This window comes from Poecile atricapillus, chromosome Z, assembly GCF_030490865.1.
Source record: "Poecile atricapillus isolate bPoeAtr1 chromosome Z, bPoeAtr1.hap1, whole genome shotgun sequence".
Lineage (NCBI taxonomy): Eukaryota > Metazoa > Chordata > Aves > Passeriformes > Paridae > Poecile > Poecile atricapillus.
Window position 1 is genome coordinate 124314524 of NC_081289.1, and position 27078 is coordinate 124341601.

Below are 27078 nucleotides of genomic sequence, written 5' to 3' on the forward strand. Positions count from 1 at the left end.
ATTTTCTCAGCCTAGCTTACATAATTTGGATTTGTTTTAATGGGGATATATAATCTCTTGCCTCACTGTGACTAGCCTAAATTTAGCTGATACAGAAAACAATGACAATGAAATTTTAAAAAATGACCAATTAAAATAACAAACCCAAGGTTATAACTGACAAGCTGGTGTCCAAAGCAGCATCAACAAACTGGTGAAAAATAAATGCAATCTCATCATCTCTTCCTTCCAAATGGCTTCATTAGGCTCCACACAACCATGGAGAGTATTTATTGAGTGACTCAGATTCTTATTTTCTTCATATTTTACAGAGAAATATCATATCTTGTGCTCCTAATTTTTCTTTATTGTTTCTTTTTTTCCAGGAAAGAAACCCAAACACCAGAATAGCATCTTCACACCCATTTAACATAGGACAGATACAATATCATTCTGCAAAAATCTGCTAAACTCCCAGAAGTTTCTGTAAGACTGAAGCTGGGTTAACATTACATTACTGATTGTTCTGTATTTGATATTACATCTTAGCCACTGAAGCATTTCCCACTCAGAGCTCTAAAAAGAAGTTCTAGTAATAACAATACCAGAATATAATATTCTGCTTTTAAATTCTGACTAGTCAGTATGTTATACGAGCCACATTTTTGAAACAGATAATGTAGTCACCCTCTCCAAAGGGCATATTGTGATGTTCCTGTTCACTAATGTCTCCCAGCACACTTTACCACAAGTAGAAACGTAGACACATGTCATTCACCAGTGCTGGAGACAGGAATCATGCTGCAGAGTGATACAAGGCCACACGTCACATTCTTTACAAGTCTAGCGTTAATAGTCCAAACGCCTGCAGCCATACTGCCTCAGCGCTGCGATTTTTTCACATCTTGGGCTGTGCAGCACTGGGCTAACTAGCTGCTGCAGGAAATGATGATCACCTCCGAGTCAGAGCTAAGCACACACCCCAGCACAGTGCTGCAGGGCACAGTACTGTTTTGCAGATGAATCTGGGCTGCCAACCACATGAGATCATTAGACATCATTTCTCTGAGTAAACGTAAATGCAGTGAAGCACACACTTGTGAGGAAACTTACTGAACATTCTGAAACCAAATCAACTGAATGTGTTTTCCTCAGTCCTGGGTTGCTCTTCGGGATCTCAACAAGCTAATTAAAGAAAAAGTCCAATTATTTAGAAAGCATATTTGTGCTAAGCACCCCTCTGATTACCTTAAACATTTCTCTGCCAATGCTTAATCTAAAACCAAGAATGTCTTCTGATTGAATAAAACACACACACACACAAAAAACCAACAAAAACAACCACCAGCCTTCCCAAACTAATAAAAATAAGTGTGTACACACAGCATGTATGTACAATTCACCAATCAAGAGAACTTAGCACCTCTGACAATAAACTGCAATGAGGAGGATTTCAGATTAAATTTAGCATTACACAGCTATCAAATCACAGGCCAAGTATAAAAAGTAGGTAAATTATATTGATAATCTTGTTAAAAGGTTATCACCACTAAGGATGCAAAGAGAAGCATGGAAGTTCACTCCATTTGTTAAGGTAAGTGGTTTGTAGCCACATTGAAGATTAGAAGTCATTTTTTCAAATTCAAACAACTAAATTACACCCTCAAGATACTTATGAATGTTTTTTTTTTTTTAAGTACTCAGTTTAGGTCAATATGGTCATTCTGTGCCTCCAGTGTGCTGACAGTGGGAAGGGGAAAAAAACCAGTAAGCCTTAAGCATAGTCTGCCACGTTACAGTGTAACAGGAGGGTACCTTCCAGCTTAGTTCAAACAAATTAAATCAATAGAAATTAATCATACATTATGCTTGAAATCATACATGCTTGAAAACCTTGGTAACCACTAAATTCACCAAGTACATTAACACTATAGCACATTTTCTATTCCAGAGTTTACAGCAGAAAATGTGTGAAAAAAATAATCTGCAGTTTTGTTTTTCTACACATCTTATCTTCTACAAGGACATATGAAAACAGGAAATCGAAGGTGCTCCTATGTATGTCTCTAGAACCATGTGGTTATTACTTTCAGCCAAAAAAGACAAACTATGCTACTACAGGTAGAGATAGTGGTGCTTCTTGGTTGAAAAGTCAAAAAATTACAGGTGTTTTAACTCATTATTTTATCTAAAATAATGACTGGACTGGTTTTTTTGTTCTTGAACACTTTACAATGGTTTCAGATTATAGCCTTCTTCCTTTAGGCTGCAAAGGAGTGAATCTGAAGAAACTCTGAAAAAACAGCCACCTTTGTCCCAAGACAAGTAAAAGAGAAGTATTTAGAGAGAAGATTTGTCATAACTGAGGAAACCCCGCATTTTCTACTTTCAAGAACAAAACCACTTGGGTCCCTCATGCAACAGTGGAGCCCAATGGAGAGAAGCATTATTATTTCTTACATATGCAGCTGTGCTACAAGTCTCTATTGTTCTCCACATCACAGGAACACAACAAAGGACAGCCTCCACTCTGAGGAGCTTACACAAGCCCAAAAACCCAGGCTCAACACATAGACCAGACAAACATATCCAACAGGTTAGAATAGGGTGTGGATGAGGTAAGGTGACAAAAAAGGGTGTGCTACAATTTTTGGCCATCAGGAAGAGTAATCACCTCACTACTCATTAGCCCATTAGCTAATTTAAGGTTTCTATTTGCATCACAGCAGAAGGATGCCTTAAGAAGGCATAAGGTTCATAGAGCATAAAACCACCATTTCTGCAGCCTTTGTTTTTGTTTGGAAAATATCTCAGGTCTTATGAACACCCAAGAGAGTTTGAAAAAACGGAAAAAAAATGTGACACTGGTCAAAAAGCTACTTCAATGCCTCATAGTTGCAGCCAAGTCACAAAGACAAGAGCAATTTCACCTTCTACATGAGTTTTCTTTGTTCAATAAGTTTTTTATGAGACAACAGTAGCTCTTACTTTTGACAGGACCTGGAAGAATACGTTGCCTAATAAAGGTTGAAGCTCATAAATTAATCAGAGTTGTAATCATAAAAAAAGGACAATTAAAAAGCAAATGCCTTAAAAGCAAAAAATCTGATACTGCAGTCTTATCCAAAGAACATGAAGCACCACATTCCTTCCAAATCCTATTGTAATGAACTGTCTTTTAAATACTTAGACTTCAAGTCCTATACTCATGTGTCTTCACTTATCTTGAATAGGTATATTGATAATATTTGCTGCCTTTGCCCTACGTATGGTTAACATAAAGTGAAATCATCTCCTCTATGAGTTTTATATTTACAGAATCTTGGTATCTATTAGTAAAATGGTTTTACAAAATAATATAAATTTCGTAGGAAAATACAGCACAAACTGTTCAGGTGAAAAAATCTATAAATGTATGAAAACTAGAATGAAAACTTTGTCTCCATCCTTGCTTTTGGTTGTGCAGCATTATGTGCCTTCCTGCTGTGACTTCAAAGAGGCCACTATGTAATGCAGAACAATGAACCAGTTCTCAAACTCTAATCCTTCCTCTAATGTTAAAATGCCAGTAACTAAAAAATGTGATTTTTTTCATATTAAATGGGCAACACACTTTCATAATTCTTTAACTTCTGTTACATGCATGTTTAACATGCCTATTTACATAATAGCAACATCTTTGTGTAAATTAAAAAAAAAAAAAAAAATCTTAAATTGTAACTTTAAGTCATCTGAAACTTGGCAGACTCCGACAGGCATATGCTACCCCTGTACCAAAGCAATGTTCAGCAGCAAGTCATTGTATTAGGGTGCTGGATTTTTAATATGCACTGGGTGTTCCTGCCACATCTTCCTGTTCATACTGCATTGTGCTTTACTTCATTCCAATGTCTTTTTTTTTTTTTTTTTGGCAATGATCTAGCTGATTTACCTACAAGATAAACCTGGGAGCAGCTCTACAAGTAACTTAAGAGTCTCCATTAACAAGACCAATGGGACACTTTTGCCTCCTGCTGCACTACAGTGTTTCAGCAACACCTCAGCAGGACACATTCCTTCACACAACTCCCACACCCTTCCATCTTTTCAGACTGTCTGTCACACCTAGGAGAGAAAAGCAGCACACAGCTTCCTCCTCTAAGTCCTTATACACATCACATCCTACACTCCCACAGGGACCTGAGCCAAGCACTCCCACCACACAAAGAGGCCAGACCATGCTGTCAGCCAGCTTCCAGGGGCAGGTGTCTTTTAGAAAACACAATGCTATTGTTCCCTCAGCATGACTTGAAGGGAAAATTAATTTTTCCATACCAACTGAGGCAGAAAATGCTGACAGTCCTTTGGACCTCTCTTTAGATTGTTTCCATCTACTAATACCCATCTGGTGACCCCTGTACTGGATTTAGGCAGTCACAGTCACAAAGAATATACTGAACAATTTCTGCATTTATGAAGACACTGGCCTAGTATCTCTGAGCTATTACTAAGTTAGTGTGAAAGACAATAGCATCATCAATAAATCGGTAGTGGGAAAACACAGCTTGCTTAAGGAACAACAAGAAACAAAAGAAAGTTGTCCTGAGCAGTGTTAAATCTTTCAGATTTTGCTAAACTCATCAATGATTAAACAAACAGGTTACCTTATCTGGGAGGGCCAGATTACTAAATCTCTAACACTATTACTCTGTGTCTTGCTTCCTGTAGAATGTCAGAGTAGGTGATCTTACTGGTTTCTTCTTGCCTTATAATTTATGAATCAGAAGAAGGAAACACATGATCGCTAGAAGGTATTAATTTGTAGATAATGCTGAATGCTTAGGTCTGACCCACACAAACAATTTGCGTATTTTAAAAAGTAACCTAGTACATTCATATACAGTAGTATTTTTTGTATTTCCTTTACAGAAAAGGAGAAAAAATTTTAAAAAAGCATTTTGCTCTTCTATGATTTGAAGAAGACACAAAAGAAATAATGTGAAGATATAGTTTTCAAACTTGAAAAAAACCCAACCAAACTAAACCAAAAAAAAACCAAAAAGAAAAAAAAAAAGAAAAAAAAGAAAAAACACACAAAAAAAAACCCCAAACAGGAAGAAGTTCCATTTTTCTGTTTTGAAATTTTTCCCACAGACAGAACTCAAAGCCTTTCAAAGATGATAATATTTTGACATTTGACAAGACAGAATAACACATCTAAGACACAACTGAGCAGCAAAGAAAAACTAGACAGAAGTGTATTTCCCAACAGATACTTGCTCTCCAGATACTTGTAGGTCACAGATGGGGAGCAAATGCCTCCAAACTCAACAGTTCAGTCATCAAAACATGGCAGAAGGGCCAGGGATGAAGCCAAATCACCAAGCCTCATGTAAGAAAAAAATATATAATGCAAGCTTACTTCAAAAAAGTGTTATGTATTTTCTGTGTTCATTATGCGGGTAATGCGAAAGATGCTCTGGTAAGACCTGATGGTGCAGTGAACTGACATAATCATCTTTTTGCATGGTGTGTTCGTAGACAAGGTGAACAGAGCACACTGGACTTGTCTGACTGCTTTTGATTCTACTGTTACAGCACTTATGGAAATTCCCTTTACATACCCATGCATAAGAACAAGCTAGACAGGCCTAGAGTCACTGAAAAGGCAAACTTTTAAAACAAACATACACAATCTACTTTTCATAACTCCAAGAGAATTACAAGTATTAATACAAAGGATATTTGTTAATTACAACTTCTCACTAAACAGCACTGTCTGATGAAGGAGATACTAATCAAGCATTCTTCTTTTGGTTTCCCAAAAAGGGAATTTTGGGAAGCCATGTATTGATGATTTACATTACGAAAACCATGAAGATAAATTCTGGTAAACATCAAGGCAGCTGTTGAAAGAAACATGTCTGATTTATTCTCACCATCAGTATTTAACTTCTGTTTCATCAAGGACTGGAAGGTATAATTTTGAACTATACAAAATCTGTAAAGAGGTATTTATTAACTGAAAATTCTAATAATGATTTTTGCTTTTTCTCTGTCAATACAGACTGTAATCAACAGGAAACAGCCCATTTCAGAACTTCAAGAGAACTTCACTCTGGATGGCTAGGTTCATTGATATTAACCAGTACACTGTTTAATTCAATGATGTGTATCTTTTGACAAATAATTCTGTCAAGAGAATAACCAGGGAACCTCCATATTATATGGATCCATGTCCTCTGAATCACAGCACTGTATCTTCTACAATGCTCCTGTACAATTTTCATTTCTTATACTCCATTTGCTCTCCAAACCCCCTTTGAGGCCAGCTTCCCTCACTGCTGTTCAGCTATCCATAGTGCATAGAGCCACTGATAAGCCATCTCTGGGAGACACTGATGGCACTTCTAGGCTTGAAGAGGGAAGGTTTCAGGGTTAAAGCACATGCTTTAAAAATACGGTATTCTTAGGACTACCTTTTTTTTTTTACTGTTGAGGTTTCTGTATACTTTTATGTAGGAATACCTTTCCAGAACATTCTAGCATTTCATCCAAGAAGTGGTAATAACATTAGCTCCAAATGGATTTTAAGAGTAGGAAGAATTTAAATTAGAAGCCAATTTATTATACTCAAATTTATTAAAGGAAGTTCAAACTACTATACCCATCTTCCCTATAATAACTTTAAAACTTAGAACAGATGCTTAAAAACATAATTTTTAAGTGTATTTCAAAAACAAAGTAAACGCTTCTTACAGAAATCCAGATCTGATGAATAGCTTTAATAAAACAAGTAATTATCCTTGTTAATATAAACTCCACTCTTCCAAGCATGCATGAAAAGAAAATGCCAATAAGCCAAACAATTAGAGCACTGCAAGTTGTTTCACATATCAAATCTATCTCCTGTGAGAAGTGGGATTCTGTTATAAGCCTACTACAAATGTCATACAGGAATTGGGCCCAGCAGCACAGAGAGGAAAGACTGACAAGGCACTGTTCCCAAATGCATGCAAAAAAGCAACCAGGGAAGAACAAAGAAATCTACCTACAACAGTTTCAGTTATGCATATCTTGAGTGCCTCTTCAAATAACCACAGGTGGTAAGTACCAGCATTCACCAAAGTAACTTTTAATTTATTAGCTCTCTCAAGGTGAGCTTCCAGATCAAACCAATTGCCATTTACTTAAGGAAAAAAAAGACTCAGATTATATGGTATTTCAAAATGTAAACACTACACTAGTTCGAATTAGTCTAGTTAATTTTTTTTATATTCTGATACATATGAAAATTAAATATAAACAAAAATATTGACATTTTGTCTCCAATCTCAAAGCTGGTAAGTTTATATTCAGGTATGTCTGCCAAAACCAAAAGATAACAATTTTGTCAGATACATAAAAAACATTCAGACTAATATTGTTTCTTATTGACAAAAAAAAACCAAACCTGCATTTGTTCTACAACCAGCCATCTTACTCCCTTGAGAGAAATACTATTTTTTTTAAATTCTGGAACACACTCTGAAATACTATAATCAAATACTAAGAGAACTGAGGGTATATACATTTTTATTCAACTAAATCATTTCCATGCTTAACACTTTATACTGTTTGTTTCAGTATATTAAGCAGCAACAGGAATGGCATTTCTTCAGTCAACACCCTTGACTTTACACAGGACTACCTTAGTCTACCCATCATTTAATGAAATAGATTATATGTGGTTTTGATTTTTCCATACTTGGACATTAATAATTATGTTTCAAACCAGTCAAGTTAGAAAAGACAGACTCTTTGATTATATCTATCTATACACATGTACAAAGCCATTTCCTTAGCTGTAAGCAGTGCCTCATTTGACATAATTTTCAACTTTTTTGAGGGAGGAAAATAAAATTAATAGTGGGTAGCCATTTAAAAATTTTTCTTTGATACATTATTTTAAACATAGGTTAAAGTCAAATGATAGAGATCAAAAGCTGTAAAATTTCACAATGACTACAGATGCAAAGGTTCAAAGGAAAAAAATTCTCTGAAAGGTCATTTTCAAGAGAAAATCCAGGCGCCATCACTGAATGCAACACAGCCTGTTGAATAAGGCTGAATCAAAGACAGTGAACTTTCTGATTCTCCTCAGATATGCATCTCTCCTGGTTCCATCCCAGTGTTCCTCCAAACAAATCTAGTTCCTACTAAACCTCTTCTAATGACATGTAACATCACAACCCTGATCCTGGTCTACAGCCTATAGATAATGTGAAAATACACACAGCATGACTGCTGTGTTTTACATAATTTTCAGCGTGATCTGTTTAATACACTTCATTTAAAATGTTCAATCTAAACCAGTTATGACTACCTTCTATTCTAAACACAGTGTTTAGACACACTCAAAGTATTGAGTGATTCCACCTCCAGAACTAACAAAATCATTACAATTCCTGCACAATGACATGTAACAAATTCACAGAATCATAGAATGGGTGAAGCTGGAATCTGAGAATCACAGTGGCTCAACCTCCCTGCTCACGCAGGACAATCCTTGTGCCATGAGCATGTGACCCAGGATTGCGTCCAGGCAGTTCTTGAGTATCTCCAGTGAGGGACACTCCACACCCTCCCTGGGCAATCTGTTCCTGTGCAGTCACCTGCACAGTAAAGAAGTTCTTTCTCATGTTCAGCTGGAACTTCCTGGGCATCAGTTTCTGCCCACTATGTCTTGTCCTACTGCTCAGCACCACTGAGAAGAGCCCAGTCTATCCTCTTGAAACCTATCCTTTAGATATTTATACACATTAATGAGGGCCCCTCTCAGTCATCTCTTCTTGAGGCTGAACAGGCCCAGCTCCCTCAGCCTTCTGTCATACAAGAGGTGCTCCAGACCCCTCATCATCTCTGTAGCTTCTGATGGACTCACTCCAGGAGCTCCATGTCTCTCTTGTCCTGAGGAGCAAAGAACTGGACACCCTGGTGAGGCCTCACCAGGGATGAGTACAGGGGCAGGATCACCATCCATGACCCACTGGCAATGCTCTTCCTAATGCCCCCCAGGATCCCACTGGCCTTCTTGGCCACCAGGACACATTGCTGGCTCATGGACAGTTTGTCCACCAGGACCCCCAGGTCCTTCTCTGCAAAGCACCCCCCCCGCAGGTCAGCCCTATCCTGTGCTGCTGCCTGGGGTGATTCCTCCCCAGAAGCAGGACCCTGCACCTGCCCTTGCTGAATTTCAGATGGTTCTTCTCTGCCCAAATTAGTTGGAAACCTCCCTTGAAATCCACTTTTCAGACCACCATTTCCAGCTTTGAGAAAGAGCAACTAGAGGCAAGCCAATCAATCGGTATATGCAGCCACACAAGCTGACTAGTTAGCTTATCTCTAACAAAAGTTTGAAGCTCTCTAACAAGAGGTGCAGCAGAAGAGGCAACTATTAACAACTGCATGGATGAGCTCCTGTGTGCTTAACAAAACATGTGAGAAGGATGAGCCAAAGTCAAAAACAGCAGGAACTGTAATGACTGCAGAATATCAGTGGAAGATGTAAACCAAGAGTGAATCTCTGTCTGTTGTGCCTATACCATGTGGCATGTCCAAACAACCACAGCTTATGAAAGGATGTCTGAACTACTATTGTTTAAACTCTCTAGGTAAGAAAAACAAAGACTGTCTCCTACCATGTCAGAGCAGATATTAACCACGACAGTGGAAAAAAAAAATAATAATAATTACAGCTTCTTTCAGTATATTCCAGCATTTTCCTAAGCTTTTTTCTTTTATTTTGTTCATGTACCAACTTTCCTCAGGCTTTCTAAAATAAGACCCTTTGCTCACTTCTTAATGATCTTGACATAATTCTAATAAAATAACTTTTTATCAGAGTGGAAACAGAGCAAAAAATAGCAGTATGGCCAGATGAATCCTCACCAGTCTGGCTGAAGCTAAGAAATAATGTTGGCTCATTCAGACTGTAAGAAGAACTTGAATTAATTGACGGAAGAAAATGATTGGTCAATTTAACCAACCAAAATAAAAATAACATATTCAATTTGACGGTGAGACCGTAAAACTATCCCCCTAACAGACAGCCTTCACTGTGAATGAAAGGAAATACAATTACCAAGCTATATTAACATTTCACTAGGTAGTAGAGAAAACAATGGAATCACTGGTCCAGCAGATTAACTTCTAACGAAACATATTAAATGACAGTGTGTTTGGAAGCACAGATAGTCTGCACAGAGGTGCTTCTTAATCCCCCCCAGTTCTGGGCTAACCACCTTCTGCAAACTTACTCAACATCTATTAGAATAATAGCTCCTCTGTCTTGCTTGTAGGAACTAAAGTGAATCAAGGTACTTGAAAGTCAGAAAACAGTGAAGCCCTACGAATAACCACACCCCCAAACATACATTAAAAACAACACAAATACATCAAAAAGAAATATTTTTTTAACAAAGTTTGAACTGATGTTTACTCTTATGCAGAAGTAAAAACACTCCACTTGAATAGTTTCAGCTGACATCAACATAATTAGACATCGGTTTTCTCATATTATCAACAGGACCATGTTGAACACCTGTTACTGAATTTAGAAATCCATTTACAATATCCTTTCAGTACAGTTTGTTGAGAGTTAAAAACCAAGATCTACATAAAAAACAACAGTGAGAGTTTACATCACAATTTCAATATCACTGCCTTTTCAAACTACCAAATTAAAGACATTCAAAAAATCTGCTTTTCCAAGTAGCATGTTGTCCCAAAAATAACAGAACTACAATGAAGTTTGACTACTCTGTTCTCTGTGTTTCAAATAAGTTATAATTTCCCACTTTTTTTAAGGTTTCTGAAAGGTTATGAACTGTCATAACACATATTTGATGACCGACGAGTATTTTAATCTCATATTATGAAAAGACTCACTACGACTTCAGTGACTGTAAACAAATAAAATGAAGTTTCAATACAAATCATCTATGAGTCTACTTTGGTTCAGAAGTAACTGGGCAAGAATTCATTAATTTCATGCCTTTGGGGGAAAAAAAATCCCACTCTGACTCAAAGGAAGAACAATTGCACTAACATTGTTCCACTGCAACTGTCATAAAAAAAGCAAGAGAAAAGGACACACGCAAAAAGGATCACTGGGTTGTTGGTTTTGTAAAAGATACACAGAAAATCAGACACAAAGAGTGCAAGTGTCAGAGAGAACCAAACATATCATAAAACAAAGCAGAAAGTAGTGATTTTTCCATGTGAAAAGAAGTATATCTGTAGACATTTCCATAAGTAGATGACTACACATAGATAGAGACCCTCTCTCTCTCTCACTCTAATTCTCCATATGGTCATACACATATTACTTCACTGTAAAAACACAAAGTATAATCCATGGCACCTACAGTCTCATGGATTTTAGGAACAAATGTATTATTTAATTTATTATTGAAGATCATTTTCCCACCCACCAGTCCTGAAAACCCACTCCACTTGAACATCAGTGATACTTCTTACTCAGGTATCACTTCCCAAAGAGCTGCTGCAACCGAAATTCAACTAATGTCAACTGTTGGAAAACCTGAAGGAGGCTATCTCTTCATTCCTTGCTTCTTAGAACCTCACAGAGACATATATGATTACATCAAGTGAATCTGTACAAAGACACAAAATTCATAGTAGTAGCAGACAATTCTCATTATTCCCAGGTGTTAAGAAAGCAGGGTAGTGCTCAAAGAAACAACAGGGTCTAGCAAGCCACAAAAATCTGGTAGCAGTGGTAAAAATAATTGAACAAGCAAAAGGAACCTGAGAGGTAACAGTGCCCAGACAAACCATAAAATTTTTGCTCTTAAATTGGAAATGAGTTCCAAGGCCAACTGCAGATACAACCAGAAAGAAACACTTCTTCAGAAGTTTTCCTGAAGCACCTAGGCAAGTACCAGGCTAGACAAGTTTCATAGGCAGTGTAACTATTAAAAAAAAATCTCCATTAAATCAGTGCACCCAAAACTTTTACTTAAGCCCAAAAGAAGAATCAGATGGCAGGAACTAAACTCCCTTCAAACCTCACTCCTTAACCTACTCTTCAGGCATCTAAAATGCCTGGGAAGCTACACAACACAAGTGGCAACAAGCAGCAACCTTAGAAAGAAAGGGAAGGCATCCTGTTAGCAAGTTAAGCTAAGTAAGTAGCTATCCATACAGTTTTTGCATGCAGCTGCAGCTATGGCTGACTGAGCCTGTAAAGATAATACAGATGAGACACAGCACAGAACATGTAAACCTGGGTAGTACCTTAATTAATCCAAACCCATTTACAGTGGAGTTAGGAGTATCTGTGCTATCCATGCTGGGTTTTATGCTTCTGACAGTTTTATTGCTCGGTAAGTTTTATACCTTACATTAGTAAATAAGTTATGAGCATGGGGGGCAGAGGCAGGTCCACCTTTAAGATGAGAGTTGAAGAAGTGCGTGGAGAGCCTTCCCCAGGAGACATCAACAGAGCAGATTCTGACATCCTACCACTCAGAAGATAGAACCAACCTGGTAAAGGAGGGTTATCTGGGCCCATTAAGAGTAAGTAGCCTTGAAATTCTAATGCTCACTTTTTCACTTCACAGTGCTGTGACACACTGTTTTGGCTACAGAGAGGGCATTTAATATTTAATATAATACGTCAAACGCTACTGCATACATGGCATACATGTATATACAAGTACGCACATGGCATGTACTATTCACTGACATACCATACATGTAATATGCTGAGACAATATTCAATGTTGCTTTAAAAAGTTTCAACAAACCTAGTACAGCATTGAATATGTCTGAAAAGCATGAAGGCATCCAAATATATAAAACAAACCAACCAATGATAAATATTTATTTCATGCCTCTTGTGAGATCTATGAAGTTTCTCTCTTCCTCAACATGCCACACAGCCATATGTTTAAAAAAGGTAGGTCTTCACACAGTTACAAACCCAATTTGAGTAAGAATAGTGAAGACAATTTGAAAAAAACCTCTACACATCTCAGCAGAAAAATCTGTAAAACTATTTGGATTCTCAGTTAATGTTCTGTGTGAGTGAAAAATTATTTACAGGAGAGGGATAGAAATGATAAAATAACTCAGCATTTACGGCTATCCCAAGCAGAAGACACAAAGAATAGATATTTACTGCAGGAATTGTTTTTTCATTGATGTCAAACAGGCCACTTGTTTTTCTTATTTTAAACTTTCTGCCATTAAATAGACAGCCATTTCCTTTTGAAAAAAAAAAAAATCAGACCATAAATACTTAAAGCTTAGAAAAGTCCTACTTTGCTAAGCCTCTATCTTGCTTGCTTTGTGCCACCTTTTTAGCCAGCAAAAGAAACGTTTCACACACAAAAGACAATACATAAGCCAATACTCAAGGTAGTTTCAGAGTCAGAAGCATGTCATAACTTAACACTACACCTGGTATGTCTAAAACCGACATATGGGGTACTAGTGTACAAAGTTACAAACTTCTATACATCTTTTCTTTTCCTTGAGATAGGAACATATATTTAACTGAAAGTGCCACCATGGCACAAAAAATGACCATGATATGAAAGCTTGTCAGTCGTCTGCCCACTGATGGCAATTTTACTCAGTATTTACTATTTCCACGCTTTTTCCCCCCCTCTCGACAGTAAGGAAAATGCTACAGAAACAAAAAAGGCCATTCCTGTACCAAAAAATATCAATCTAGACTGATTTTAAAAAGGTACTTAGGCAAACCTGTCCCTTTAAGAACACCGAACCAAACAGGCTATCTTGAGTTGTCCACATGAAGAATATCTGTTTTCAATAAAAGGCCGATTACCGGAGAGCAAGCTGGTAATGTTTTGAAGGGGGGAAAAGGAGAAGGGTAGAAGGGCTGGACAAAAGAAAGTATCTTATAAATAGAGGCAGAGTACTATGCAGCGTCTGGTTAGAAAAACCACCAGCAAGGGCCTCGCAAGGAGAGGCTCTCATCTCTCGCAGCTCCAGACCAGTAGAAGTCAGGAGGCCGCGGGTCCCGACGCCTTCCAAGGGCCCTTCTGCCGGGGACCAGGAAATCCAAGCGCCCGCTCCCGCGCACCTGGAGCGGCCGGCCTGCCTTACCTCTGAGTCCGGCGGAGCCGGCTGCCTCGCCGCAGGTGGGGCAGCGTGAAGTTGGAAAGGAGCGTCCAAAAACTGGGATCCGACATATCCATTTCTCTGCGTTTGAAAGCTTAATAATTCAGTGCCATTGTACGACGAGGAAGAGGAGGAAGGGACAGCAGCCCAGGGAAAGAGAGCGGGAAGGCAGCCAGCCTCCGTGAGGGCGGAAGGAGTGCAGAGATAGCAGCAATCCGAACCGACAGAAACTTTTCCGTGCGGCTGCTCCGCAAGTGCCGCCCCGCCCCGGCCATTGGCGGCCGCGCAGAGGCCACGCCGCTCCTCCCGCCCACCGCGGGTCAGAGCCCCCCGCGGGCCGGCCCGCACCCCTCACAGCCCCCGCGGGTCAGCCCCGCACAGCACAGCACAGCCCAGCCCAGCACAGCCCAGCACAGTACAGCACAGCACAGCACAGCACAGCCCAGCCCCCGCGGGTCAGCCCCGCACAGCCCAGCCCAGCACAGCCCAGCCCAGCCCCCGCGGGTCAGCCCCGCGCAGCACAGCACAGCCCAGCACAGCACAGCACAGCCCCCGCGGGTCAGCCCCGCACAGCACAGCACAGCACAGCCCCCGCGGGTCAGCCCCGCACAGCACAGCACAGCACAGCCCCCGCGGGTCAGCCCCACACCCAGCACAGCCCCCGCGGCTCAGCCCCCACAGCACAGCACATTACAGCCCCCGCATGTCCCCCACAGAGTCCCCGGCGGGTCGGAGCCGCCCGCCGGCTACGCCCGGACGTGAAGGGAACTATAAGCTAAGGACCAGGGTCTAGGTGCAGTGCATGGTGTACGTGTGTCACTGCCGGGGTTTGTGCCTCTCCCGGGAGAACTGACGGTACCAGGTACTTAATTACCGTTTGTCACAATGGCTACCTGCCACTCCAGACATCAAGCGTTTGCCACCGAAAGCTGGGACAACCGCCTGCCTCCATTGCCAGCTACCTCTTTTGAGAAAGCTGCCCTGAAGAACAGGCTGGCAAGAGAAGGGTACAGAAAGGCTCTGAGTACCTTTCCCACTCATAACAATGACCTAACCCCTCAGGTACTTTGACTCATTTCCTCCCCTTCTTCCTTCCAGCTTTCTTCCTTTGCTTCCCTCTTGGCCATTCCCCAGCTGCCTTCCAACTCAGCTGGTTTGCTTTCTTAACTCCCACCACCCAACATTCCACCTTCACTCCTCGTTTTAGTCTCTGCTGACTGCAGTCCTCAGTCTTTTCACACCTAATTCCAGCATCACTCTCCAGCCCTCTCCTTTCTCCCTCTGGAGCTCTGTCTAGACTAGCATTTTTCCTCATATCTCTGCAGTATGCAAATAAAAGCATTTCTAAAATTACTACTCTACTACCTTGTCATTCCATAATGTCTTAACTCCAGATGTCGAAGCAGTGATAGTCAGGTAAAGGAAAAGATACTGTGGATTGAAAAACTAGGAGGTTTTTTCAATGTACTTAAAAATTTCCACTTGCCTTTTTGTTTATCTGAGGGTCACAGAGCAGAGCTGGAAGGGCTCACATGACGCTCGGGATGAGACAGTTCTCACCCTACTTAGCACCAAAGGCTTTAGTAAAAATCCCCAGCAAATACCTTTTACTGTTATGCCACAGAAAACGTCAGTGTAACATTGATCAAACACAAAAGAATAATCAAACACTTCTTTAAAGACATAATCATTTTAGAAAAGACCATTTCATGTAAGAAGGGAAAACAGCCTCATCTAGGTCTTATACAAGAAAGGCTGAAATAGCTGCAGAAGCTGGTACTTGGGCTGATGTCCATTTGTACCCCACGGGAGGGCACTTCCCAGCATGACTGCTCTTTTTATACCTCTCCATTAACACTATATTCACATCTACTGCAGCCAGTAAAACTCTCATCCATTTATTTTCGCTTTGAGGCATGCCTGAGCATACTGAGCATGAAGTTTTAAAGGTTCACTTGAGGGCAAGCATGGCTGGCAACAGTCCTTCCGTAAAACTGCGTAAGAAGGAAATTCTCAAATCTCTGTGTAAGTACCAAGAAACACCTCCTCCTCCTCCATGAACTCTATAACTTTATCTTCTCTGCTATATACACAAGTTTTTGCCTGTAATCAGTGTGTTTGAAGAAAGAACTGTACACAATCATGAAACCAGAGAATTATACATAACTGATGTTGTGAAAAGCACTGGCTGAAGATTAAAAACAAAGTCTTCCACCTATCACACAGGAGAAGTTTCAGTGTCCTCACTGCCCTGCAAGTTCTCCCCTCACCCCATTACTGTACCTACGAGGCAGTTAAGAATAACAAAAGCAGTTCAGTTTCCGTAATTCAGTCAAGCACATATCTTGGGGGGTGATCATGGAACATGACATCCAAACTTTATTTCACATTAAGGCAAAAAATTACCTATCTTTTCTGTTCCAAGCCCAGGACTGAAACGGAACTCATGATTTCTTTGTGAAAATCTCTACCTCTTTATCAAAATTATGTGAAGTCTCCAATTCTGAAACATACCTTAAAACCTTTTAAAAATTAAGCAAGACTAGCCTATCATAATGTTGGCAAAGACCCACCAGAAAAAAAGAACATTACTGCTTGCAAGTAGACAAATTGAGATGGGGGAAAAAAATTTAATCCTTCTGTGTAAAACCAGACATGATTATACTAAAAGCCATTATAGAGATTTCACTATCTGAAAAGGTGCATTTTTGCAAAGTCAGAAAGGAGAAAAAATAGGATAGAAGAAAGGATAAATTCTAGGTAACTGTTCCTGTCCATGTATATAGCAACAGAGGGTATCATAATGTCATGGTTTTAGGAATGATGTTCCCCAACTTAGTGCTCCCACTGAGATTCTACAAACCATATGACACTCACTTACTTCCCTCTCCCCCTTCCCCCCTGCATCAGGATGGAGACAAGAACTGGAGATACAAAGCATAAAGATTACAGCTTTAGATAAGAGCAATTTACTAGAAACAAGAAGATCGAAAAAACGAACAGTAACAGCACCAAAAACAAAAGAGTGTACAAAAAATTCATGATTGGCATGTGAGTTCTCAACACCCCCATGAATACCTGATTACCCCCTCCAAGAACCCAAAAGAGACCTTTCCTCCCATCCCCAGAGTGTCACACGAGTTGGTAGAGAATAACCTCCACGTTCTAGCCATGCCCCCTTCTGGCTACTGCAAAATTTAACACTGGCCAGAACCAGGACATATGATCTTATCAATCAATGGTGAACACTTCAAACAGTGATGGTCAAATCCCTTGCAATCCTGCCTCTAGATTCTGTATAGACTATTCACAAGCAATAGCTTCCCAAATTCCATGACCCATAGATCCAAATGTAACTTCACCTTGACTTTTTGTGCACAATTACATGCACACACAGTCCAGCTAATCAGTCATGTTGTTTGTAGCATGGGCTTGAAAGCAAGGAGTCTTGAATAATTATTTTCCTGAAGTGCTTGCTGGACATGTGGATATTAAGGCACTATAGAGACTTTGACGAAAGTATGAAAACGAAGGGAGGTACTTGCAAGAAGTCCAGCATCATCCCACAACAACCTTATACAAATTAAATGCTTCATAAAGCAAAGCAGAGGCCTTATCCTTTAAGAGCACAACATGTAAATGGTGGTGAAGACTTTGCAATGCCTGTCAATAAATGACACGGTTTCCTAAGTGGTGCCTGCTGTTTGTGACTTTCCATGACATAGAAATGCCTGATTTCAAAGCAGACACTTCAAGGGAGAGCGAGGTTTTGCAAGCCTATTAGATGCTAAGAAGACAACTTCTCGCCCAATTTAGTGAACTGAATCAGCTCAATGAAGGACATCCCAGGACCACACCCAGTAGAAGGGACACTGATGAAATTAAGGGTCAGGCAGGGAGGCAGGGGGAGCAGGACCACTTCCTTCTCAGTGCCTGTCCCTAAAATTGAAGCCTCTTTCACTAGCAATTCTGATAATGCTGCTTATACTTTACAAACACAGAATCAACAGATGTATTTTGTCGTGCTCCGTAAGCCATTGCAATTCACTTATCTCTGCCATGTAGGGCTGCACAAAAGAAATTTACCAATAAATGTGATGTTTTAAAAATACAAAACCCCTGAATTATTAGGAACGGATCTATGTCATATTGGTAAAGGCACAGCTGGCAATGAGCTATAGTTTTCCTGCAACAAAATGTTATTGACATGTTCAGCAACTTTCCCTCAGTATCCAACTAAAACAGAATTCTGCAGTTGTCAAAAATAAATAAAATAATGAAGTTAAGAACCGGCAAACATGTTCTTAACAGCATTTATTGCTTAAAACTTATCTGCTATACAGCCACTTGCAAAACAACAAGCAGCTCAGGCAACTTCATCTCTTAGGAAATGCTTTAGTATAGAACTTGGGTGATGATTTTTATTTATCACGAAGAGTTACATAAGCTAGCATGTAACAAAACAAGGGATAAGGATCATTAAGTTTTCCCTTTCATATTCACTTGAAGATAAAAAACATCGTATCACTCAAGTCAGGAAAGGTGCTTAATCTACCCTTGCTTTGAAGATTACATTTCCAAACGCAAATTTATAAAAAGCATCCTTAGAAAAAAGTCTCATTCAATATATAAGAGAAAAAAAAAATCAAAATATCAACATTTACTTCAGTAATTAACAGCAATAAAAATTCTTCCCCATTAACTTTTTAATTGTATAACACTGATTACGGATTTTAAGTACCACCATAAAATACTGCTTAGGAAGTTGAAAGTCCGTGTTTAAAACCACAATGCCATACTGATAATAAATCAATATTTTGCACTTAATATTCCAATGCAAAAGTTATCTCGTTTACCATCTTCACGCTAATAATTACACTAATAAACACTGGACATTTTCAAAACGTATTAAAATCTTGAGAAGTCACTGCCCAAAGGCTTTACAGAATGCTCAATTCTCATCAATTGTTTAGGGCGATGTACACTGAATGCAACAATACCAGCAACAATACAGACAATAGAGTTCCTTAGTGATATTAAGACTAGCAAAATCTTAAAAGCATAGCCCCCATACTTAAAAAGAAGAGTTCATTTGTGAACCAGGGTAAAAAAACAGGTCACCTTAAGACACCTTCTCCGTTTTCAGGGGCTTAGGAAGACAATGAAATCACATCTTTTAGCAACAAAGAAATGCTTCTCACTTCATCAACATCTTAGAAGAACAATAGATTAGAACTGAGCTAACACATCCCTTGAGAGGAGTTTGTTTTGGTTCAGTTGAGTCCCTTTAGTCAGATAATTATTATCCAATGACTAACGAAGGAACTGGAGAAGCTGCTCATTCAATTATTGCTATTTTCAAAGTATTTTGAAATAGGTGGAAGTTATTATAATGGTTGAACAAAGCTATCATGGCATAACACTCCTTGAAAAGAACAAACAGGATATTAGCTGCTACCAGTACTGAGTTCAGGTACAGTAACTTAGTACCACAAGAGACAGCACGCCCAAAAGGTGTTTCAAGTGAGAGTTCAAGTCTGGTCAATAACCATCTCAGCTGACAATGTATCAAGACATTTGTAAAATATGTAATTTTTAACCATGTTGTAATAAGCTCACTACAACAAAAGAAAAGATTTATGCATAAGAGAAACATTAAAATTCACCTACATATTTTAAAAAGTAACTGCGTGTCGCCCTGAAAAACTAAGCCTTCCGATCTTGTTTTCACCGTTTTAGTTACTTTCCCAGGAAAGTAACTGTAAATGTAAGTTGTTTACACATTCCTTCTAAGAAACACCTCTTGATGGATGTTTTGTATGACCAGTATGATTGGGAAGGTGGTAACTTGGTTATCCAATCCCTGGTCATTGTCGAGAATCTATAAATACTGGAGTCAGAAAATAAAGTTACTTCTTTTCCTGTCATACCACTGAGACGTGTTTGTGTGAACCATTCCATGTCCTGTAGCAACAACTGCACATTAAATATTTCTAGTAGATCATACAGAGTTATGTTTTTCATTTAAAAGAAGTAAAAAATTCTAGCAAAAAAAATCTAGCAAACAAGATGTAGGAAGTAAGTAACCACAGGAACAGGATTAATTTATCACTGGATAAAGCAGCCTTATTTGAACAACATGCATTATAGCCTTGCTAGCCATCAAGTCATACCAAAGGACAAAAGCAGCCCCAAGTCATAATATACATACATATTGTAGAATCTGGAAGGCAGATATCAGGCAAACAATTTAGGTACTAGCATAGATAAATAACTACATTTTTATGTGATGTATAGGTAAAAGAATAAATGTCCCTCAGTTCTACAAGCAGCAAAATTTCTCATCGGAGCAAGGAGACAATATAAATGAGCACTGAGGGCTTAAAATGCAGTTAGTTGTGGCATTTCCCAAAGGCTGCAAAAAAGGTTCAAGGAAAAAAACTTATAATCTGAACTACAGTGTGCAGCTTGAAAAAATTCATTTATTTCACTTGGTCAAGTCTATCAGAGAATCTTCATCATCCAGTATGCATTTCCCCAGCAGTAAGAGATATTCATGCGGAAACAGAGTCTAAGAACTGCAAACTGTATCATGTCCTCCCCTCATACATAGAGTTAGGGGTTCAATCTGCAGGAGGCAGATAAAAAAGAACAGTTTTAAACTCTTTTCTCTTACCCATTGTTAAACAGGGATTTTCCATCACTGTAAATCCTGTATATGACTTTCTAACTAAAAAAATTATCACACTTCAAACAAGCACTAGGGTATGGATAAAAAAGCCCTAAGCGGTAGACAAAGTCTACAGCCTATTTTATAAAGGTTGTCAAACTAAAAGATCTCACTTTATACATTGAATGGTATATTCAATGCCTAAGATGTACTAATTAGTTATTAGCACTATGCTAAACTACAAGAATTGAAATCTTGCTCCCCCTAGTGGTTGATGTTGGTGTTTATTACCTTCTAGTGGCTGCACAGGATTTTCACTGCAGCATGTTCCGTGTAAAAATAAGTTGAAGAAATCACAGTACAAAAGAATGTTGAGTGGGTGTAAAATATATGTCTGCCAAATTCCTAAGTTTTCTTAGCTATGTTTATAAATACACCACTATTACTCGAACCAGTTTTGAAGTAACATGCAAAATACAAAAAATATCTCCCACTGCCCTAGTTTTTTATAGCTCATCTAACATAAACACATTTAGGAAAAGCAATGGCCCCAGCATCTCCCTCCATTTCTGAAAGGTTCTAAAATTATGCACAGTATTTTTGGAAGTTAAATATATTGTCTATCCATCTGCATCAGGCATCAGAATTCACATCAGGCAATACTATTTTTAATCCAGCATTTTGCTGTCTGTAGTGGAATGAGCCAACCATGATAACCGCTATGCTGCCAATTTACTCTGGCCTAGAGATTAGCTTCTCCCTCTGAGCTAATTTAGCAAACCAACTAATGAGAAGATGTACAAGAACCATTTCCTATTTTATCATTGAATTTTCATTCATCTTGGCAGGTAGAGCAGCATTACTACATTTCAGAGGTGCTGCTTTATGCGATAAGCAAGTCCAGAGAGGGTCAGAAAACATCTAATAAAAATTACACGATTTTCCAGATACCATCATGGAAAGCTTGGACCTTGACTTTATTACTACAAATGTCAGGGAGTGGAGAGAGGAATACTGTATTAATAAGTATTAGCATTATTCTATCTTACTTTGTTTGTTCTTCAAGTACCTTTTTGCCAGCACTTAACAGCATCCTAAGAGGATTACATCATTTTTTTAAGTCATTACTTAACCATTTTTATGGCTGCAGTCCCACTGATAAAAATTTGAAGGCACCGTGTTATCCAACAGATATGTAAAGACTCATAATGAAGTTTTCCATGGTTCTAAGCATTCATGTGAAACAATCACCACTTAAGACTTATTTCATTGCATTGGTTTAGACCACACTACACATTTAGATGTCTCCTGGTATCTCACTCCAGGAGTATTTTATCAAGCATCTTTTTAAGTCAACAGCCATAGCCTATGTGGCAAATGGCATTATTAAGGATCAAAATTAAATTCCTAAAACTTTCTTAAGAAAACGTGAATACAATAATTCTCCTAAAACAGTTACAAACTTAGATATTGCCATCCATTCCCGATCATAGCTGCAGTCAACTAAGCTGTATGTTTTGAGAAAAAAAAAATTATTAATTCAATTGTAGAAATACCTTTTTTTAATAGAGAAGCTTTTATTGGTTTTTACACTGAAAAGTTAAAATTTTGTTTCTGACATCTTGAAATAACATGAATCTGTATAAATCTGACTTACAGCACACAACCTTTCTCTACCTTTTAAAGATGAAAATATTCATAAACAACTTTTCTTTATTACAACAGGAAACAAACTACATAAAATAGAGTTTGAAACACACATGTAAAAAAAAAAAAAAAATCATACTGTTCAGCATTTATAAGTTAATCTGAGTTTGTCTCATTTTCATAAATTTCTAATTGTGAAAAACAGAGTCCAAAACCCACAGTTTTCAAAAGGCAGTTAAGTAGAGCATTTTATCTTGCCACTACAGCTTTCTGGTTTGAAGAATCCCAAACAACATACTCCTCTGAGAGAAATACTACCCCTTATAGAGAGCCATTTCCTCATGTTCAACTCTGTCCTCGGACATCCCAGTGCCATACTCACAAATTTGAGTAACAGACTTCAGGGATTTTCTATTTTTAGTCAAATGAACTACAAGTTCATTTTTTATCAAACAAGTTTTGTTTGATAGCTTTTAATAGGTTTGGGAAAGATGTCATCAAGAGTTGTAACTTTCCCCATTCTTAAAACACTTTCTGGGGTACAGGGGAGGTTTAATGGAGGTCAGCACAGTCAAGTCCTCAAGTCTGTCAATCAAAGTCTAAACAGATCAACTCTTGTGACACTGAATTGAAAAGCACTTCTTCATTATAAATGCTGTCTTTAGTGAGAAAAAAGTTCACCAGCTGTAATATTTACATATTCAAATTCTTAAATTAATCACCCAGTCAGATTGCACAAGACTGATAGTTACAGATCCATCATAGGTCTCTGCCAGAGCAAAGATATCACAGGCTCCTCCCCAGAAGTACTCTATTTGCTTCCCGTATTTTAAACACACAATTTTCTTTAAAATCATTATTTAAATGACAGTGAATAAAAAGCAGGTGCCAAGAACTCAGAGCTTTGCAATATATATACAACCAAGTAGAGCCATTTCCTGATCTTTCCCTGCATTCATCTGGCTTCATGCTTCAGTTAATCCATGTGATGCATCTTTTGTCAGCAGAGCAGTGTGAGATGGGGCACCCCCATGCAGTGCAAGCTGGCAAATTGGAATTTAGGTACACAGGAAGTTGAAAGGGAAAACATTATCTTTAGAAGAATATAATGTGGACTGCCCATTAATGCTACCCTTGGTATTTCAATGACCGGACCACACAGCACTGCAAGCTCATAATATCCTTAAATCTCTTTACAGGTCACCCTTAATGCTCTCCTCCTCAAAAGGCTGAATAATAAGCAATCATAGGTGTGCTTCATCACACACCTCAGGTTTAAATCTGAATTTCTGAACAACCATAATTACACTGAGCACATTTTCTTATGTCTATGGGGTTTACTAAACAGTTAACTTTCAGACATGCAGATGACATGGCTGCCAAATAGACTGCTGGAAGCAATAGAATTAACTGCATAGAAAGAAGGGAACTTTACAGAAACAAAATTAAAAGCAAGCATCTAGAATTCAAAGACTAGTAAAGATTATTTTAGTTAGTTAAGCTCATAAAAAAAATTACCGAAAATTCTCAAAATTAAGGACAAAATACTAAAAATTACCTCATGGCTAAGATGCCTCAGGGTCTAAGACCTGATGTCATCAAATTATTTAATCTGTTTGCGTTTCAGTTCTCCACCTGAAAAGCAAAGGTATTTCTACTTCCTGGGAACTCAGTAAAGATAATTCCAGAAACACCTGTATCAAATGTTCAGATACTAATAATAAAAAAAAAAAAAAAAAGAAAAAAAAGAAAAAAGAGGAAAGACAGAAGCCGATAGTAATAGGGACATCTTCTTTGGGCTGACCACTCCAGAGATTCAGAGATACTGAATGATTCCTACAATTCCGGCCCCGCTATAAGCAAAGACTACATATACATAAGTTGAAAAGGATTTAGATGAGTCAAGAAACAGTCTTAAATCTCTCTGATACGCCTGTCAGGAAGAATGACAAGAGTCAGGGAGGCCACCATGGTAAATCACAGAATTTCCCCCTCCACTTCCTAAGACAGGCAAATACATTTCAGTGTATTTTTGTAGGACTAAGAGTGCACATCAGCTCTCTCTAATGAGGAAGCTAAAGTCAGCACCTGAATTGTCACCAAGACTATCAAAACTATGCAAACCAAGATGCAGAGGATCAGTAGAACCCACATTAGCTGTTTTAGGCCTCCAGCATTGTGAAAAACTCTATCATAGTAGAAACAAGGTAATAAACTGTTCAGCTTTTGAATAGCAGTTCAAACCACTAAGTGTCCTAATTTCTCTGATACCAGACAACCTTATTATTCCATTCATATAACTGCAGTGTATATAACTTTACGGAAATATTAATACCCTGATACAAAAGAGACTTAAAAGTACTTCCCACTGCAAATATATATTCTTCCTATACCAGCAATAAAAAACCCCCAAACCTAACTCAAAACTCCTTCACCATTCAATCAGTCTCTTCTCTGACCATCTCCAGTCACATCTGGACATGGCTTACTATGAATTTTCATGAGCCTGAACTATGTAAATGAATATGGTTTATTTCTTTTAAATCATCCTACTCATTTATCTCAGTATTTTGGGGTTTTTTTCTGGGCTTGGATCTTTTAAAAATCACACAACAATTCAATTTTGCAAAATTTAGAAATTACCACGCTTAATGTTGACAAAGGATAGTCTCAGCTTATTCTATATTCTGCTGTTCCTCAGCATCCACACCTGCACACTTCTGCATACTCACAAGAGGAGCAGATTTCATCAGTCCAGTGGCAGACTGCATGGGGAGAGCCTACATGTTCTCTTGGCAAAGAAATAGCAGTATGAAGGTGAAGGTGAAGGAGGAACATACCAGGCTGCTCATAATGAAAAACTGGCTTCTGTAGATAAATATGTACACCACCACTTGCCATCATCCCCTTCTCTCAGGTACTACACCAACTTTTAGAAATACTTTAGGTTTTATCAGCTGGGGTAGTTACACAGCATTTACAGCCTTCCCAAACTTGATAGAATGTGACCCTGTGTACTTGCCAACAAAACTACAGAAACCAGTCTACAACTTCTAAACGCGACAAGAACTCCTTGCCAGTGTTGTGGCTGCACTTCACAGTCCCACAGACATATCCTTTGGAGCGTTTTTGTTGTGTGAAAGTTTAGGCCTGTTTCTGCCACCATTTATTTTTCTATCAATTTGAGAAACTGCCCTCCTAGCCGAGCAGTATCATGCCATCTCCCATCCAAGAAGCCTTCTTGGAGCAAATCCCTCTGTCCTCTTTCAAGGTACACGTTTTGGCTGTCAGACACACTAATGTTTTGCTTGGTAACTCTGAAGCTCTAACCTTCCACCAGTTTTGCTCTGCTGAAGTGTTACTACGCTTAAGCTGCTAACTGCAAACCACCTTCTGCTTTTCCAGCCCAACCAGAGTCTTGCTGATCTCTTTCTGAAGAGCAGTAAAAGCAGCCTCCATCACTCCTGGCATGAACAGAAGGTGTGCCATGATTCTGCTCTATGGCAGCAGCTTTCTTCTTGCTATGAAAAAATTTTGCAGGTCTGGATCATTCCCTCTCACAGTCTATAATGTTAACAAGCATTAACATTAACAGTTCCTTGTGGATTTGAGCATCAGACTGCTCTAGGACAAGCTCAGCATGTCACCATGTTTATCAAAGCCAGATATGACAACATACATGCAAGATTTACAGAATCACATGAATACTGATGTTGCCACACCACACAGGGAATGATTACCACAAACTGAGCTGGGTTATCAGGAGATGGAGACAAGGACACTTAAGTTGGGATCATTCCAGCCTCAGGTTCCTCAGTGCTTTCTGCTTCCAATGTTCTAGCCCAGGAGGAGCTTCCAATACTTTCTAAGAAAAGTGGTGTCCCAGCAGTAGGTGGAAACACTTCCTCAGAGATGCTCACGACTACATTCACTCTGCACACTTACAAGATGCACTTACCAGCTGCATCTCATCTCATACCAGAAGACAGAGACACTGGTGTAGCTTATCAGCCTGTGTCCCCAAATCATGCCATGAGGTATCCCTCTCCCACAACATCCAGGGAAACTGCTTTCCTGCTACAAGCCATGAGAGTACTTGTGGAACAGCTCTTCCAGTCAGGAGCACTGGCATTCCCTGTGCTAACCACTGATGCATCTCACAGATCAACGAAAAGCTAGCCACAACTGGCATCGGAAATGTGAAGTCTCAAACACACCAGTTTAGTGACATTCTCCAGTTTTTTACAGCTGCAAGACATTGCCTCTAGGAACCTATGCAAGTACTTTCTTTCTGAAATGCTTAGTGACAAGCAAGAGTAGAAACAAAATCTCTGAAAAACAGAAGGATTGAGAAGATTTCTACTTCTGGGGGGGCTCAGTCTCATGCATTTTCATTCCTATTTATCACTTTGTTTCTACAATATTAATTTTTAAAAGGTTTTCAGAACTCTGCAGCTGTGAAGCTATCACTTCTATAGTACTCAAGAATAAGCTATTACCAAAGCAAGACGCTCTAAAGGATCACCAACTTTCAGTGTGAAGCAATTCAGCCAGCACAGCAGTGGAAACAAGTTGTGTAGTGTACAACAGAAATAATGAAACCCTCACAAAAGGCCACTGCAGGGACAGCAGTGTGTTTCCAATGCACA

The 27078-nt window shown here is 38.9% G+C and overlaps 1 protein-coding gene across 4 annotated transcripts in view; it reads right to left on the minus strand.

The window, feature by feature from the left end:
* The window catches only part of MAST4 (microtubule associated serine/threonine kinase family member 4), a 283945-nt gene that overhangs the window by 92789 nt on the left and 164078 nt on the right, over window positions 1-27078 (minus strand). The window contains exon 1 of one of the 4 annotated variants that reach the window (XM_058865217.1): window positions 14098-14369. The exons of 2 other annotated variants lie outside the window; for them this stretch is intronic. In XM_058865217.1, the coding sequence (XP_058721200.1) occupies window positions 14098-14189 (92 nt within the window). In that variant the 5' untranslated portion in view covers window positions 14190-14369. Of the gene's footprint in view, window positions 1-1092; window positions 1141-14097; window positions 14370-27078 lie in introns of those variants that run through there. One more of the 4 variants, XM_058865219.1, reaches the window with a different exon arrangement.